The following is an 18607-nucleotide window of genomic DNA, read 5'->3' on the forward strand; positions in this document are numbered from 1 at the left end:
TCCTTGTCTTACCCAAGTGGCTCCTTCCTGGTGAAGGTCAGATTGCGATTTGGACGGGCCTGGTTGATGGGAATTGTAGAACCCTAAAGAATGAAAAAGGTTGATACTATTTTACTAATTTCAGTGGGTAAACTTAACGAATCCATTTTCTGTCTGCCTCTCTTGCTTTTCCTTAGCTGATATTAAAAAAGCAGTGTTCAATTTATGAGAAATACACCTACACCTAAAAAGGAACTGCTATGTCTTTCTCAAAAGAACTGAGACACAGGAGAAAAAAAACATAATTCTAATTTAATCGCCTCCATTCCCAATTTCTTGGCATGGCAGAGAATGTTAACTGCCTGAGCAATATCCATTCTCCCCTCTGTTCTTAGTAACAGAAACCCTATATTAATGATGGGAATGGCAACGTGCCCAGATAAACTACTACGTTCCCCAGTTTCCATAGCAGATAGGGATGGCCAATGGAAGACGTAAGCACAAAGCACTGAAAGGGGAACACTCCTAAAAGTAGGCTCACTCAGCTTGGACAAGTGCTCTTTTACTCTTCCCCTCACTCTCACTTTTTCCTTCTTCCTGCTCAGAATGTTGCTAAAAAGGCTGGCACTGCAGTGGTTATCATGAGACCAAGAAGCAGCCATGAGGGTAGAGATCATATGGTATAAGGATGCCCTGGCAAAGAAAGAGCAGGAATCTTTATCTCACACACTGGACTTGATTGCCTGCCTTTGGACTCCTGTAAGTGAGATAAAAACAAACTTCTTAGTTGGGTTTTCTATTATACGCAGCCAAATTTGATCCCAGCTGATTCATGACAGTAGTCTTTAACTGAAGCTATACATCTGTTTTGCCACATAAAATATTATTGCTGTTACTAATACAAGTAAGTGTACAATCTCTTATCTGAAACCCTTGGGGCCAGGTGTGTTTTGGGATTCAGAATTTTTTGACTTTAGAAACATAATATAATGTATATACCTTATACAATGTTATTATATCTATAACCTCCAATAAGGTCTGGGGCAGTCCCCCATAATCAAGCATATGAATATTTATTCAGTGAAATATATGAATATTCACTCTAAGCAATATGAATAAAGATTATAGACTCATCTTGGTTCAGGTCAGGTTTTGGCGCCAAATGAGTCTGAACCAATCAAACAAATCAATTTTCAGGTTTCACAGCAATTTGGATTTCATAATTGAGGATTAAGGATGGACTTGAACTGCTCTTATTAAATACTTATATATGTATGATTTTGTGGCTGAACAATAATTAAAACGACATTTATGTGCAAGACCTACTATGGTGCAGACTTTAATCCTGTAGTATATAAACACTTGTTTCTAATCCTCATAACATAACTTGCAAGGTATGGATTATTGTGACCATTTTTCAGACGAGGAAAGTAAGGCAAAGAGAGGTAAATAACTTTAACAACAATAGCTGGTAAGTGTCAAAGCTGAGGCTTGGAACCAGTTCTCTCTGATTCTATATTAATGGTGTTGGCAGCAATGTGCCCAGATAAAATATTACGTTTCACAGTCTCCTTAGCAGAGACAGCCAACGGGAGATGTAAGCACAAGGTGTAGGAGGATGGGAATGCTTTTTAAAGTCCTTTACCTTTCTGCCTCTTCCCCACTTCCTCCTTGCTGCTGGGAAGGTGGCTGTGAGGGCTGGTGCTTCAATGGTTACCATGAGTCTATGAGTGGCATGCATTCTGCTGTTTGCTGCAAGCCCTATCTCCCTTCTGTATCCCAATACCAAAGCCACGTATAGTTGCCATTTATCATCACACACGTAATATTTTCTTGTAGAAAAAAGGAAATGGAAATTTTTATCGAACTCATGTCTTTAAAATCTTTTTCTTATAACCAGTCTGCATAGCCCATCTATGTTAGCTCTCTGACCTCTGTAGGTATTTGAGTTTTCAATTCCTCCATGATACCAGGCTTCTCTCTATATGCTAACAAGACTATTAGATGCTCTCAAGAGACATTATAGTAAAGTACAAAGAACATCATTAGATTTTAGGTTCAGAAAATCTTGAGTTCAAGTCCTAGCTCTATGGTTTACTTACTATGTGACCATAGGTAAGTCACTCATTGTCCTCAAGCCTCAATTTCCTCACCTGTAATAAGAGTTAATAGATATCCACCTACCTCAGATGATTGTTATAAGGATAAGATGAGAAAACCTACATAAGGGGTGGCTCTGACAAAGTGTCTTTACAAACTAATAAACATTCGTCCCTTTTCCTCTTGGAATGATCTACATGGAGACAAACAACGTTTGCACTTACTTGAATTTTGTCACACCAGCCAGCGAAATATCTGAATGTTTGCACAGACATTCCAATGTGAGTCTTCAGAGCCAAGGTGTAGACAGCCCCTGAATCGAGGGCTTCGATGGTTGCCAGCTCTTCCTGGTTCTCTTCCAGTAGGTCTGCTAGTCTGTATGGATAAAGAAATTCATTCAACAGATACTGAGTCTCTACTGCGTTTAATGCATCATCCTAAGGGCTGAGAACTCAGAGGTGAACACAAATGAACCAGGTCTCTGTCCTCATGGAGAACATGGTCTAGTAGGGAAGACAGACATTCAACAAAAAATTTCATTAATAATTTGTTTTAAGAGTTATAATGAAGAAGCAGAGGGTGTTGGAAGTCTGTATCATTTGCATCATAGATGTATAAGAAGTAAAATAGTGATTGAGCCACAGTAATCCAAGGAGATCAATGATAGAAAACAGTGGGAATGTGGATAGTTCATGAATATACTGGGAGATGTTAGGGGACAAACCACACTCCTAGAGAACCCAGGAACACTTGAGGATTTCTGGTTGGTACAGAAATATTTCCAACACTAGCTGAAAAGGACAAAGACAGAAAAACATGGAATGAATTATAAACACTGCAACAGGTTTCTGTTTGGTGTCTAGTTTCTTTGGGAAGATAAGTACAGGACTGTCTAATGACCATGAAATAGTCAAAGTTCATCTTTTGTGTTCACCTCCTCCATTTGTTTTCCTTCCTTCCTTTAGTGGTTCTGAGATGTTCCTTTTGGACCATTCCAAAGTCAGGCTTGAAATCCTCCTCCCTAATGTTTCTTTCAGATCCTGCTCCAAGAAATCTTTGGACAAAGTCAGCTATTTGGCTTTCAGTAAGTAGAAAACTGAATTTATGATCGACTTTAATTACTCTTGGCATACTCAGCTACCGATTTATAACACCCTTTCCAGGCCTTAGTGTTTTTACTCCTTGCTCCTACTCCCTACACATGAAGTAGATTTAAAATTTCCCTTTGGAAACAACAGGGTGCTGAATGTTCTCCATGTGCAGTCTCCACCCTGCTCTGTGACCCCTGGAGGATGACCTTTATAGACTACATCACAGGCTCCCATGCTCTCTCACTGGGCATGGCTAATGAGGGGCCAGTGGGAGGCACCCCCAGGAGACTGGCAAACTGGAGGATAAAATGGTCTGGGATTTGAATCCTCTGGTTGCCTCAGTGATGGGCTGTAGATCAGCAGATGCTGTGTCCTTCTACCAAAACCCGCTGTAGTGTGGTCTTTTCCTACAGCTATAGATCTTACCTGATTCTAGTAACAGCTCCTTCCTCTGTCCCTTCAGGCCTTGGAGTAGGAGCACCTTCCCCCTGTTCTACCCCTGCCTGGGTGCTTCACTATCCTTTGACGGATTCCCTTGACCTTGCTCACATCTTTACAAATACAAAGTCCTTTACTAAACTTCTTCTGGTACAGGCACACTGACTGAAACAAGCAACAGTACAAAAATCAGGAACTCGTATATATGGGATTTTATAGGATGCAAGGAACAAAAGACATGCTATATAACAGGTGCATGCTAGAATGTTTTGAAGAAATTTTTAAAATCTTGGCAATGTTAGTCAGTATCCAAAGGCCACAGGCTGTGTTCTTAAAAATCATACCTGTACATCAATATTCCTCTTTCTCGTGCATTCATTCTTCCCCATTCACCATTTTCAAAAGCATCTTTGGCTGCTGCTACTGCTTTATCAACATCCACCAAAGAGGCATAGGATACTTTGCATATCGTCTATTTCAAGGTAGGAAAAAATAGGTTCTAGGTTATTTATATATGGAGATATGCAACTATGTTTCTTGGGATTAATTATTATACTATAAAATTCAAAGAATTTTTATGATGGAAAATCAATACTTCCAGTAATATAGTAAAGAAAAAGAAACAATTTTAACATGAAAATTATGAGCCTAAAATTTAGTACTTCGCATGTCACACTACACTATGAGAAGACACATTTAGGAAACTGTATTTCTTCTCTTGCCTTGGGGAAGCTGAATTTCTCACCATGAGCTTGCAAGGTCTGAGATTTCTTTTTCACACATATAGCTTTATGTGGAATTGTGCTTCTGATGTGTATAGGTATAGTGATCCAACCAAAGTCATCATAAATATTCATTCTTTAAAGTTGGTTACTGTAGTTAACAGCAGCCAGTACCAGAACTGAATAGTTGAAAGAAATGCATGAAGTACATTTATATTAAGTGCTCAGAGGCAGAGTAATAGAATAAGTAACTTTTTAAGACTGTTTTATAACAGTGTATAAGTGAAAAAAATCCATGATCAGTGGTCACTACGCACGCTAAGAAATTACTCACAGATCCATCTGTTGGGTTGATGGTGTCATAAGTCTTTCCATCATCGGCATCTGTGAACTGTCCATTTATGAAACACTGATATGGCATTTTTACTGTCATTTCATTGACCTCCTTTGAAACCTAAGAGAGAGAATTATATTAATAGATTCAATGGATTTCTGTGCATATGCATTTGATACCAAATAGCAATAAAGAAGCTTATCACTAATGCAGAGGGAGACGTTAAGTCAATGGGATTCTACTGCTTACTGTCCAGAAGAGACAAGCATATGTAATATTTAGGCCTCATGATGCTTAGATTGGCCATTGAGACAGGAGGTCAGCTTCTGTAATGACCGAAGGACTCTAGGGGGAGCTTTATAAAGAGAGATGAAATATGACTCATCTCATAGAGATGAAATATGACTCAGAAGACCTCAAGATAATGGAAACACCACCATCTAGTGGCAACATCTGTGGAGTGCACCAACTGCTGTCATTCAAAGTTTTGAAATTGCCTGTCAATAGGTTTCCTTTTACACTGGTGCATTTTAAGTTTTCTTTCCAGTGTTCTTCCCCATTTTCACTTTCCCTCTCTTACATATGTGTTGCTTAAATTGTACTCTCTACTATTAGCTGGCAAGTGAATTTAGATTAGTCCATTAACCTCTATAAATCTCAGTTTTTTCAACAATAAAATGGGGATAATATACCTGCTTCATACAGTTATTAAGAGACATAATTAAAATTATATATGTGAAAGAGCATTATTGGCATAAAATCCCACATCAGTGAAGGCATTAAAAAGGAAATTGAATGATTTCAGAAATTATTTTACATAGAGAAATTGATGATGCCTGGAAAAGAAACAAAAAATAGCAAGAGGGTAGCTTGCTGCTCATCATCAGTAAGCATTAGAGAAACACAAATCAAAACTACAATCAGGTACCACCTCACATGGGTCAGAATGGCCATCATTAAACAGTCTACAAATAACAAATGCTGGAGAGGATGTGGAGAAAAGGGAACCCTCCTACACTGTTGGTGGGAATTAAATTGGTGCAGCCACTATGGAAAACGGTATGGAGGTTCCTTAAAAAACTAAAAACAGAGTTGCCATATGATCCAGCAATCCCACTCCTAGGCATATATCCAGACAAAACTCTAAATCTGAAAAGATACATGCACCCCAATGTTCATAGCAGCACGGAATACTACTCAGCCATAAAAAAGCAATGTGCAATAACTGAAATTTTAAAAGTCACTGGAGAGGTTCAACAGTAGATTCAAGCAGGCAGAAGAAAGAATTAGCAAACCAGAAAATGGGTCAATAGAGATATCCGGCCTGAAAATAGGAAGGAAAAAGAATTCGAAAAATGAATAGAGGGACTTCCCTGGTGGTCCAGTGAGTAAGATGCTGTGCTCCCAATGCAGGGGGCCTGGGTTCAATCCCTGGTTGGGGAACTAGATCCCACATGCATGCTGCAACTGAGAGTTCCCATGCCACAACTAAGAGTCTGCATGTCACAACTAAAGATCCCGCGTGCCGCAGTGAAGACCCGGCACAGCCAAAATAAATTTTAAAAATAAATAAATAAATATTTTTAAAAAATGAATAGAGCCTTAGAAGCCTGCAGAACACCATCAAATGTACCAACACATGCATAATGAGAGTCCCAGGAATGAGCAGAGAAGGGGAGAGGGGCAGAAAGAATATTTGAAGAATTAATGGCTGAAAATGTCCCAAATTTGATGAAAAACATTAATCTGCACATCCGAGAAGCTCAATAAACTCCAAGTAGAAAAATCTCAGAGATCCATCTTAAACACATCATACAAAAATGGTCAAGAGCCAAAGACAAAGAGGGAATCTTGAAAGCAGCAAGGGAGGAGCAACTCCTCACATAAAAGGGATCCTCAATAAAATTAACAGATGACTTATCCTCAGAAACCACGGAGGCCAGAAAGCAATAGGATGATATATTCATAGTGCTGAAAGAAAGAGACTGTCAACCGAAAGTTCCACATACAGCAAAAATACCCTCCAAGAACAAAGGAGAAATTAAGTCATTCCCAAATGAATGAAAATAGCACATTGCTAGCACATGAACATTGCTTGCACATGAACATTGCTAGCACACTGCCTTTCAAAAAGTACTAAAAGGTGTCCTTCCGGCAGAAATGGAAGGACACTAGACAGTAATTTAAATCTACATGAAGAAATAAAGAACACTGACAAAGGTAAATATAAGTCAGCATAAATGTATTTTTGCTTTTAAACCTTTTTCTTCTTCTATCTGATTTGAAAGGCAACTGCATAAAGCAATAATTATAAAACTTTGTTGGTGGGTTTATAATGTATAAAGATGTATTTGTATGACAGTAATAGCACAAATAAGGGGGTAGGGAGCAGAGCTATACTGTAGCAAATTTTTTCTACACTATTGATATTAAGTTGGTATTAATCTGAGCTAGAATGTTTTAAGAAAAACGTCTCTTGGAATCCTCAAGGCAACCATTAAGAAAATAAAAATATATAGCAAAAGAGATTAAACTGGCATACTAGACAATATCCATTTAACAAAAAAGAGAGCAGTAAAGGAGTAGAGGAGCAAAAAAGGCATAAAACAAGACATATAGAAGCCCAAGTGGCAAAAGAACAAACAGATTAATTAGACTTAATCAAATTTTAAAACTTTTGTGTGTTAAAGGACACTATCAAAAAAGTGAAAAGAAAACCCACAGAATGGGACAAAATATTTACAAATAATAAATCTGATTAGGGTCTAGTATCCAAAATATACTAAGGCCTCTTACAACTCAAAAATTAAAAAGACAAATATCCCAGTTAAAAAAGAAGCAAAGGATTTGAGGGAATTCCCTGGTGGTCCAGTGGTTAGGACTGGGTGTCCTCACTGCCAGGGGCCTGGGTTCCATCCCTGGTTGGGGAACTAAGATCTTACAAGCTGCTTGGTGAGGCCAAAAAAACCAAACCAAAACAAAACAAAAGAAACAACAAAAATGACAGAAAAAAAAAAACACAGGTGAAATATTTGAATAGGTATTTCTCCAAAGAAGACATGCAAGTGGCCAATAAGCACATGAAAAGATGTTTATCATTAGTCATTAGGGAAATGTAAATCAAAACCACAACAAGATATCACTTCACACCTGCTAGAACAGCTGAAAGAGAAAAGACAGACAATAGCATATGTTGGTGAAGACAGGAAGAAATTAGAAGCTTCCTACATTGCTACTGGCATCGTAAAATGGTGTAGTCACTTTGGAAAGCAGATGGGCAGTTCCTCAAAAAGTTAAACATAGAGTTACTGTATGACTCATCAATTCCACTTCTAGATATTTACCCAAGAGAACTGAGAACATATGTTCGCACAAAAACTTATACATGAATTTTCATAACAGCATTATTTATAATAGCCCAAAAGTAGAAACAGTCCAAATGTACACCAACTGAGGAAAGGATAAACAAAATGTAGTTTATCCACACAATGGACTATTATTTGGCTAGGAAAAAGGAATGAAGTGATAATCTACTCTACAATATGGATGAACCTTGAACACATTATGCTAAGTGAAAGAAGCCAGCTGCAAAAGGCCACTTATTGCATAATTCCATTTATATGAAACGTCTAGAATAGGCAAATCCATAGAAACAGAAAGTAAATTAGAGAGGAGAGCAGAGAATGACTGCCAAGGGATACAGGGTTTCTTTTTAGGAGGTAATAAAAATGTTTCATAACCAGACAGTGGTGATGGGGTGAATATACTAAAACCCAATGAATTATACATTTTAAAAGGGTGAAATGTATGGTATCTGAATTATAATCTCAATAAAACTGTCATTTTGAAAAGGTTATAAATGTAAAAACAAATGGAGGAAAGGTACAGCATTCTTTTATAGTACGAAGGTCTTAACGATTTAGGTTTTCAACACCATGGACAGGCTTACATAATCCACCACTAGCTCCGCTTCTTGATCTTCTCCTCTCAGTTTCCTCACGACTTTTTGGATGAAGTCTTCAAACTTGGTGGCCATATAAACATCCTCATTCTGTAACTGAAGTCCTCCACATTTCTGTCTTATCTCTTCAACCAGCCTGAAAGGAAGAACCAGCTCTTGTTACTTACATTTTTTTTTTTTAACATCTTTATTGGAGTATAATTGCTTTACTATGGTGTGTTAGTTTCTGCTTTATAACAAAGTGAATCAGTTATACATATACATATGTTTCTATATCTCTTCCCTCTTGCATCTCCCTCCCTCCCACCCTCCCTATCCCACCCCTCTAGGTGATCACAAAGCACCGAGCTGATCTCCCTGTGTTATGCGGCTGCTTCCCACTACATTTTTAAAAGAGTTTAGAGGGACTGTGATTACTTTTAACATGCTTTGAAGTAGGACGTATGTCACATGCCTATTTATATCCCATGAGATCTTCTATGATAATAATCAGAGAAATTGATAAGATTGGGAGAAAAAAAATTTTAAGCTGTCTTGAAGGACAGTGGCAATTTTTAAACTTTTTATTTATTTTTTAAAAATTTTATTTATTTTTGGCTGTATCGCATGGCATGTGGCATCTTAGTTCCCCGACCAGGGATCGAACCTGCACCCCCTGCATTGGAAGTGCGGAGTCTTAACCAATGGACTGCCAGGGAAGTCCCGGCAATTATTTTTATACATGACTAGAAATACAAGAAATCAAGGCAAAGACATTTTAATTACTTGCAAGCAAGATGACAAAGGGCACATAAAATCAATTTCTTTCCTTTCAAAATACTCAAGGAATAAGAAATAAGGAAAATTTCTGAACTGTGACGATTATAAGAAACCAAAGTCATATCGTAGAATATTTTCTCTAGATCCTGTGAAACAATAAAACAAACATTTGTTTGTATTACATGGCTAAGATAGGTACTAAATAGAACCATCGGGAAGGTTAATATAATTTGTAAAGTCCTTTTCAACCCTTTGATTTTTCACTGTTAATTTTTCAAATCATAGCTCTAATTTGACATTTCTTGAGTAGCAAAGGTGTACCAGACAGAGGTGTACTAGAAAGCTCACCACAGCGGTTGCTCAGCCATTTATTCCCGAAAAGAGATGAGGTACCTTGGTAGTCCAAGATAATAATATCAGATGATTATGGTAAGTCAGACACTCAAACAGGAAATGGGTAACTCCTGCAGGAGTATCCTGTTAGCAAAAAACTAGTGTTAAAAGTACAATGTTGAAATCTTTAGTTGAGCAAATGAGAAGCTTCTGGGAACTCATGAACCATAGCTGAGAAATCTGTAACTTGAGGAACCAAAACTTTTAACTTCTGATAATGATATTTGCTCTTGAGAGGATTGTTTTTGATGATTGGAATAAAAAAGATCCACGAATGAAGGGACTTTGTCTTGTTCATGACTGTATCCCCAGTGCAAAAAACTGTTCCTGATGTCATAAATGTTCAATAAATTTTGTCAAATGCATGAATGAATAAATAAATAAATAGACAGAATGTTCATCAAGAACACTTGCTTTGCCGACATGAAGGATTGTCAAGAGGAGTTCACCTTGTTTATTTAGTAAATGGCCATAGTGTGGCCCTCAAAGGAAAAGCACCTCTGCAAGACTCGCCACTGTTAGGATCCTGGTCTGCTCTTCATGCCACAGAGGGTGGCTTTCTAGTCCTCTAGCCCTTTCTACTTGTTTGAAACCTCCGTAGAGAAATTCTGACTGTAGAGTGCTTACCCTTACTCTTGCAAGAAGTCTGACAATCCTCATTCTAGATATATCATACTGGGTAACTTAGGGAGATAGGAGAAAAAGATTCGGGGTAAGCATAATCAATGTTAGGTATCCTTTTAGGTGAGACTATATAGGGAAATCCCTTTTAACATTCTCACTCAGAACTTCCCAATTCTAACTGGAGGAGAATCAACTAAGAAATATGAAGACAGATTTTTAAATGAAACAAATAATTAGAAGGGTTGTTTTCTAGGTGTATAGTAAATATGAAAATAACTCCTGGTTAGCAACAAAGAGAAGGGAACAAATACATGTATTTGACCATGGAAACAAACAAACCAAAAAAGATGAAGAAAAGAGGAACACAGTAGATGGGTACAATAGAGTGATAACAACCAGTACAAAGGATTTCAATTTGATTTTCAAAGTCAAAGTCAAAATCCCTGGTGGAGGGGTATGAGCCAGTAAGGTGGTGGTTTTACCTGACAACATCCATTGAGCTTGCTCCAGATTTAAAGAAGTCTGTTGAATCTTCAATAACAGGGACGTTGCTTAAAATTCCAGCCCAGATGACCTACACAAGGGAAACTTTCATGAGGGAGCTGCCATGTAGGACACTGTGGCAGAGACTAGTCGGCTTCTCACCAAACCTACTTCTTTTCATGGATTGATTACAATTCTCAGCATCTCTTCAAGTTAGAGGCGGCCGTGTGATTGACTTCTAGCCGGTGAGTATGAATATAAGTGACCTGTACTCCCCGTCTTGTCCCATGAAAAACCTCCTTCACACAATTCTCTGTGTACTTGTGCTCTTCTTGGCTGTCTGGGATGGAGATGACCCCCAGCAGGACCTTGAAGATAGCTCAGCCTGGGTTCCTGCTTGACTCCACCCCTAACCCTCATGTTCCAGCTTCACCCCTAACCCCCAGGCCAACCTAGAACTGCCTTGGATTATTTATGTGAGTGACAAATAAATGTGCGTATAAATTTTGGCACTGATTTCCTTTTGCAGCTCATACGAAAATGAGGAAATAAAAGTTCCATCCCAACTACTTTGAGGATTGATGGTACCAGTTAACAAAAATGGCTTCGTTTTCCAAGATAAGAGTAACATTAAGAACTTCACGTGTTCACCTTGATGGTCTCCGCCACCTTCACCTCTTCGGCTGTAAGTTCCACCACTGATGTCTCACCCGCTGAAAAGTACTGAGACGCAGGAATCATTTTTCCATCTTCAAACTGCAGATTTCTCACCATCAGCTATAAAATAACAACAAAACAAGCAGAAGAATTGAGGATTAGGACAGTTCAAAAGTGAGACTGGTGGGAGGAGTCTTATATGGGTATAAGAAGCAGCTTATTTGACAAATACAAAATTATGGATTGAAAGCACTCACCGTTATGTGTAAAAGGACTGAAATGGTATTTCAGCCGTGGCAGCAGAAAGGAGGAAGTTAAGTCTAGGGTAGATATATCTCAAAATGGATGATAAGCCCCCCCAAAATTGACATTCGGATATAGGTATTGGGTCTAAAGCCTAGTGTAACTACCATTGCTACTAGTACTACTACTACTACTACTACTACTACTACTACTGCCGTCTTCTGAACACTTACTCTGCAGCATGCACTGTGCTAAGTACGTATATGCTGAAGTATCTTATTCAATCTCATAAATCCTGATGGAGGCAGGTGTCCTTATTATCCCCATTTTACTGATGAGGAAATGGAGGCTCAATGAGATTAAGTACTTTGCCCAGCGCCACACAACGAGTAACAGAGCTGGGGTTACAACCCAGGACTAGATGAGCTCTGAAGCCTGCAATCTTAGTAACTGATCTATCCTGTAAGCCATCAGAAAGTGTCTGTGAGCTGCAGATTCCCTTTGGCTTTCTTCACTGGGCAGCTGCCCAAGAGCCCAGAGAGGCCCAGAGGCCACGCTCCCAAGCACAGGCAGAGTGGGTGGGCGTCGGCCTGGTGAGGCAGGGGAGGAGAGTCTGAAGAGGGCCACAGCATCTGAGCCTCCCAGACTCTGCCAGCGGGAAGGCAGACAGACAAGGTCACTCCCTCTGTTTTACAGATGCAGAAACTGAGCCTCCAAGGGGAGAGGCGTCCTGCCCAAGACCGGTAAGTGGCAGAGCAGGGATTCACGACCTGTTTCCTGACTAAGCTCCAAGCTCTTTCTACTGTATCACACGCCAGGCTGTGCGGGTCCTCGGGGCCCGTCCTGATGAGCCTTCTTCTCATCAAGGGACCTGGAGCCAGCTCATCCGCAGAGAGAGATGGACCACAGACACCCTGAGCTCCCACAGCCCACTGCAAAGCCAGACTACCCTGTGAAAGCTAGTCCCTCAATAGCTTGGGTTATCCAAGGAAACCAAAAAAATTTATTTTAGAGGTAACCATGTTGAACACTCACTGCTTTTCCATCGTTACCAAAAAGAACAAGGCCGCTTTTGGTAACAAGACCAGGCTTCTTGGCACCTTTAATTTCCAGTGGTTCTCCAGGAGGGATGGAGCTATTCAGTAATGATGAGCCGTAGAAAGTGACCACCTAATAAAGAGATCAGACCCAGGTTGTGAAAGGGGGAAGCGAAGGCTGGTTATAAGGGTGTATGCGAGCAGCACTCCTGGCAAAAAAGCTGAAGTTGCAATTCTCATTTATGACAAAATTAGGGACCCCCCCCCACCCCCAATGATATCAAGCATCTATGGAAACGACACAAAGCAAGAGATGGTCTGTGAATGTGTGATTGAAGAGTTTAAAAAAATGCCGCACATCCAGGTGACACGAGTATACATTTATCATTTATGCACATTGACACAAAGGTGAATGAGATAAAAGCTCTCGCAGACTTTGCAGCCTGAAGGTAGGGTTTGTGGGGGAAGTGGAGGTGTTGGTGGGCTGTCAGGGAGGGCAGATGCAGAGTAGTAAACAAACTATTATATTGCAGTGGGATGTACGATGGGAGGTACAGGTGCTTTGTGGGTCGGTTCATGGAAACAGGACTGGATCCAGACTGTAACTAAGAGAACTGGATACTAATTGATTTGTTATTATAATTATGATTATAATTCTATGGCCATTAGCTATCATTTATCGAGCACTATAATATTTAATATTTATTGAATACTTATTCTATGCCAGGGACTAAGTACTTTGATGAATTAATGTGTATTAACTCATTTCATCTTCACAACAACCCCAAACCTACAAAGGAGGCACTATTATTAGTCTCATTCTACAATGAGGAAACCAAGGCACCCAATGGTTAAATAACCTGCCAAAGGTTACACAGCAAATAGTTGCAAAGCCAGAATTTTAATGGAAACATTCTGGCTTCAGATCCCACACTTTTTTTTGTGAGTATATCTGCTTTGAAAAACTGGGTATTATCAGTTGTGGTAAAATATATTCATATGCTATGATGATGTCACTCTAGTCTAAGATATACACCCAGTACTAACCATGTGATCAAGGGTACATGTGCAAGGATGTCCATGGTAGCATTGTTTATTTTTTTATTGAAGTATAGTTGATGTATAATATAAAGTTACAGGTGTACAATATAGTGACTCAAAATTTTTAAAGGTTATATTCCATTTATACTTATAAAATATTGGCTATATTCCCTGCGTTGTACAATATATCCTTGTAGCTTAATTTATAAATAATAGTTTGTACCTCTTAATCCCCTACTCCTATCTTGCCCCCCCGCCCTTTCCCTCTCCCCGCTGTTAGCCACTAGTTTGTTCTCTGTATCTGTGAGTCTGCTTCTTTTATATTACATTCACTAGTTTGTTGTACTTTTTAGATTCCACATATAAGTGATATCATACAGTATTTGTCTTTCTCCCTGACTTATTTCACTTACCATAATGCCCTCCAATCCCACACTTGAAGCACTGCACTAAACCTCTTCCCTTGGTCCTTCGTTGATCCCACGTATTTTTATTGACACCTAATATGCACTAAGAACCCTGTGTAAGTGCTGAGAGTATCAAGACAATAACATGACGCTCTTGCCCCTGAGGAGTTCACAGTGTACAGGGGTAAGAGGGATAGATACATAAAGAGACGCTTATAGTATATAATACGCTGTGTCAGAGCTAGGCAGGGCGTTAACGGGAACAGAGAGAAGGGACACCCAATCCCGCCAGGCTGGGCGTGTGAGGTCAGGAGACTTCCTACAAGAGGTGAAAGCTGAGAAGCTGAGTTGAGTGGAGATCCCAACGGGATTAGAAGGCCTTTCCTGCCCCTGCCCCCGGCCCCTGCTGCATCTCTCCCAGTGCCTCTCACACCTGATCCTCACGCCTGGAGCTACAGCTTCACTGAACTCTACGGCGAGTCGCTGTCCAGGTAATATGCTCTCCTACCTCTGGGTCTGTAACTCTTTGACTCATTCTCTACCTGCTGACCTCTTCTCGAGGTGCAAGCAAAACAGTCAGCTTTTCTAGAAAGCCTTTCCTAAGACACCTGAGTCTGGGCCTCAGTTACATCATTTGTCTTACTTCATTGTGCGTGCTTATTCACTTCTCTGCTTTCTCCAGAAAACTGCAGTCTCCCTGAGAGCAGAGGCTGTGCCTAGTGCCTGCTTCACACCAAATGCTCAGTACATGGGGAGTAAAGAGGGAGGTGGTCACGTGTACCTAGAACTCTTTTAGCTGGTCACGTGTACCTATAACACAGACTCTCCTCACAACCAAAGGAAGAACCAGAGGAAGCCTAGACTTATGTGTAATACCTCTTACAAAGATTATATGCAAAAAAAAAGGTTCCTAGAACATACCTGTCCGTTTATCTCTGTCCAAGCTCCAGGGACTTTATCATGACCTCGGATCCAGTTATGTAAAGCTTCAGCAGACTGATCCCAAGAGATCTAGAAATGCACAAAGCACAGGTGGAACTTCTAATGCTGCAAGTCTCAAAGGCAATAGAAACATTTCTCTCCATCAGTGGCGGACATGAGTAGGGATGGGGTAGCAGCCTCTCTTGGAGATCTACCTTTTGGTGAGGAAATGGTACACTGAGAACTGCTTAAAGGTGGACGACAATGAACTAACTCTGAGATGTGTTACTGAGTTGATATAAATACCTCAGCATTTTCCTTTTTCTGGATACCTTCATATGTTGCAGCTTCTTCTGACTGGGGAATACGAGGAGCTTTTCCATCGGCTATGAGCTGGACAGCTTCCACCTAAAGCCAAAAATGTTACCTGTGTTAGAGCCCAGTGGTCAACAATGGCATGGCCTGTTTAACTGAAGTTTCTGTTTAACAGAATTACTACATATAAATCTGTCCAGAGAGTCGGACTTTGATAAAATAACTACCATTTCTTTGGATCCATAATTATGCCAGGCAGTGTGGTGGCTACTTTATGTAAAATATCCCTTGCAACATCATACCAGCCCTACAACGTGGGTATTATTAGTCCTGTTTTACAGATGAGGAAACTGAGGCCTGCAAAAAGCCTCAAGCAACTAGCTCGAGAAAAAGCAACTAGCTCAAGATCACAGAGATAGCTCGTAGGTGGTAGAAGGAGGATCTGCATCCAGGTCTATCTACTGCCAATATCCAGCCTGTACTTTTTAAAATGACCCCTTTATTTAAGCAAATTTCAATCTCCCCTTGGTGTTTCAATGGAAATTTCAGGAATATAATTGTAAAATAAGTCATTGTGGGTTGTTTCTGCTCATCATGATGATTCTAGAAAGTCATATTTAAGGAATTCAACTGGCTTTCTAGCTTAGGACACCTGGAATAAAAACAACAATTAAAACTGTCCATGAGTTTGATTGCCTTTGGGATGTGTCCTACATCCCCTTCCATGCCACATTTATGTTTACCTTGAGTTGAGAGCCTCTCTCCTTCACTGGGAGACCTATGTGAGCTCAGGTTCTCAGTTTTCTCTCTAAGTACTCACAGCTAAGTACTCCAACCTCCACAAGAGCATGTGGTGGGAGCCACCTGGGAACAGGGCCAAGTTTACAGCTCATTCATTCCACCTATTTCTGGCTATAATATCACCAGGTACAGGATACAGGCTTGCTCGAATGCTACTGAACACACAAAATACTATTTTGATTATAATGGTCATTTTGAGCACCTCCTGTGTGCCAGATGCTTTACACAAACGTCATTTAATTTTCACAACAACCCTATAAGTCAGGCAGTATTATCCACATTTTATAGATGAGGAAACCAAGGCTAAAGAGGCTAAGTGACCTGCCTATTATACAACAAATAAGTGGTAGCACGAGAACTACTCTTTTAATCGTTAAACGATACAAAGCACTGCTCTCCTCTCTCCTAAATCAATGGCTGCTTCTTTATATCATCTTACTGTCCATCTCTGTGTTGTACTTCCACCATATCAAACTACAGAAGACATTAAATGACATTGAAATTATCTTTCAGTGTTTTTACAGGTTAATATATTTTTTCTTTGTGGTGCACATGTTTCGAGCCTTTAATCCAGAGCATATCTGAACAAATAAAACAGTGTTAAATTTCACCCTTTTACATAGACTGATTTTAAATGTTTTTGAAGAAAGCCCAAATTACATATCAAAATTTCTTAAGATTCTGCTGCTTCTTTACAATTAGTCATTATAAACAGGGTTGGAGATTCAAATATTTGGTAAAATGAATGAAGGAGTTTGATTACGACTTTATCCACTTGATCACTGTTCTCAGAAGAACAAGTCAGATTCATAGACTAAGAAATTCTAAAGTGCAGATTTCCACCCTCAAAATACCATGCTACTGGCAAATATAAAATCTAATTTTATTTTGGGGTTTTTTATTTTTAGTACAAATTCACAGGAGCAAATTCTGAATAAAAGAAAAACTTTAAAGCTTTACTAAATTCTCCTTGATAGCATAAATATACTGACCATGGCCTTGATTCCTTCAGGAAAAAGAAATCGATTATAAAGTGCATCCACTGTATCATTGGGTTCGACATCACACGACCTCTGGAGAAGGATGGGTCCTGTGTCTAAACCATCATCAGCCCAGAAAACAGAAAACCCAGCTTTCTTATCTCCCATGATTAGAGTCCTGAGAAAAGAAGAGTTTCAACTTAAAATGTTGGTTAACTGTATCATCAGGTGATAAATTAGTGACATTAAAGTACAAGGTGTTTACAATGGAAAATAGACAGTGAATGAAACTACTATGAAAATTACAGCAGAGCTGGGAGATGTAAACACTCATAAAAAGCAGAACTTAATGGTACTGCTACTTTATACATCCTCATCTCTGTAGTCTTTCTTGTTAACACATGCTAATGACTTTATAGTCTACTCAAAAAGGCATTAGAGACCATCAGTACTACCCCTCACTGATTCCCAGGTGTCGGCTTTCTACTGCAGCATCAAGTAATTTTGCCCACCCATGTCCAGTTCCTACATCGTACCTGACCCTGTATTAGGCAGAATAAGATAATGGAAGATAAAACAGAAGATGATCAGTGCAATGTGAAAAGGAGAACTGATTATTAATTTAGGTTGTGTAATTCAGGTACAAGCATCACTTAGAGCTAGAATTAGTTCTAGATTAGCTATAAATTGTAGTAAAAGATGGTTGATTAATTCAACTATTTGTATTTTGTATTCTATAAATCTAGCCTAAGAGGAAAAGCTGGCCCTACAGACCTTATAATACATACAGTAAACCAGATATATGGAAATACAACATAAAAGAATATCAGAGAGCAGGCTGATATAGACAGAGTATGAAATGGTAGGTCAGCCATGCTCTCCAGCTAATCATTTTTACCTCTCTGAGCTACTAATCAAGCAAGACCTAAATCAATCAACCAACCAGTCAATCAACCACTCTTTTCAGAAATATTGAGGAATTAATTGGCATTGTGTTATCTAAGAGCCTTGAAAATATTCATGTATTTTGACCCAATGATTCTGCATGTGCAAGCAATGTGAATTGAGAGAAAAATACATGTTTAAGGACAAAGATATCTACTATAGTACAATTTACAAGAGCAAAAAAGAAATCAATTCATGTAATTGGTCTTAAAATACAATGAAATGCTTTTTTACCACCTTTAAACTAAGTATAGATTTTCTGCCTATCTGATAACTTGACACTAAGAGACAGCTGTGCAGGTAAGAGACAGATATGCAGGTAAAGGAGAAAAGGTAGAGAAGGTGGGAAAGGCCCACCTTGACCCACAGTATAGTA

At 39.3% G+C, this 18607-nt stretch overlaps 1 protein-coding gene across 1 annotated transcript in view; it reads right to left on the reverse strand.

Moving 5' to 3' along the window:
• Window positions 1-18607, reverse strand: part of ALDH1L2 (aldehyde dehydrogenase 1 family member L2) — a 55979-nt gene that overhangs the window by 23225 nt on the left and 14147 nt on the right. The window contains exons 4-14 of the mRNA XM_082349883.1: window positions 17299-17464; window positions 15497-15598; window positions 15191-15280; window positions 12820-12954; window positions 11536-11661; window positions 10884-10975; window positions 8614-8761; window positions 4665-4784; window positions 3953-4080; window positions 2304-2454; window positions 13-83 (exon numbers count right to left, since the gene is read on the reverse strand). Of these exons, the coding sequence (XP_082206009.1) occupies window positions 13-83; window positions 2304-2454; window positions 3953-4080; window positions 4665-4784; window positions 8614-8761; window positions 10884-10975; window positions 11536-11661; window positions 12820-12954; window positions 15191-15280; window positions 15497-15598; window positions 17299-17464 (1329 nt within the window). The remainder of the gene's footprint in view (window positions 1-12; window positions 84-2303; window positions 2455-3952; window positions 4081-4664; window positions 4785-8613; window positions 8762-10883; window positions 10976-11535; window positions 11662-12819; window positions 12955-15190; window positions 15281-15496; window positions 15599-17298; window positions 17465-18607) is intronic.

This window comes from Balaenoptera borealis, assembly GCF_965194805.1.
Source record: "Balaenoptera borealis genome assembly, chromosome: 13".
In the NCBI taxonomy this organism is placed as follows: Eukaryota; Metazoa; Chordata; class Mammalia; order Artiodactyla; family Balaenopteridae; genus Balaenoptera; species Balaenoptera borealis.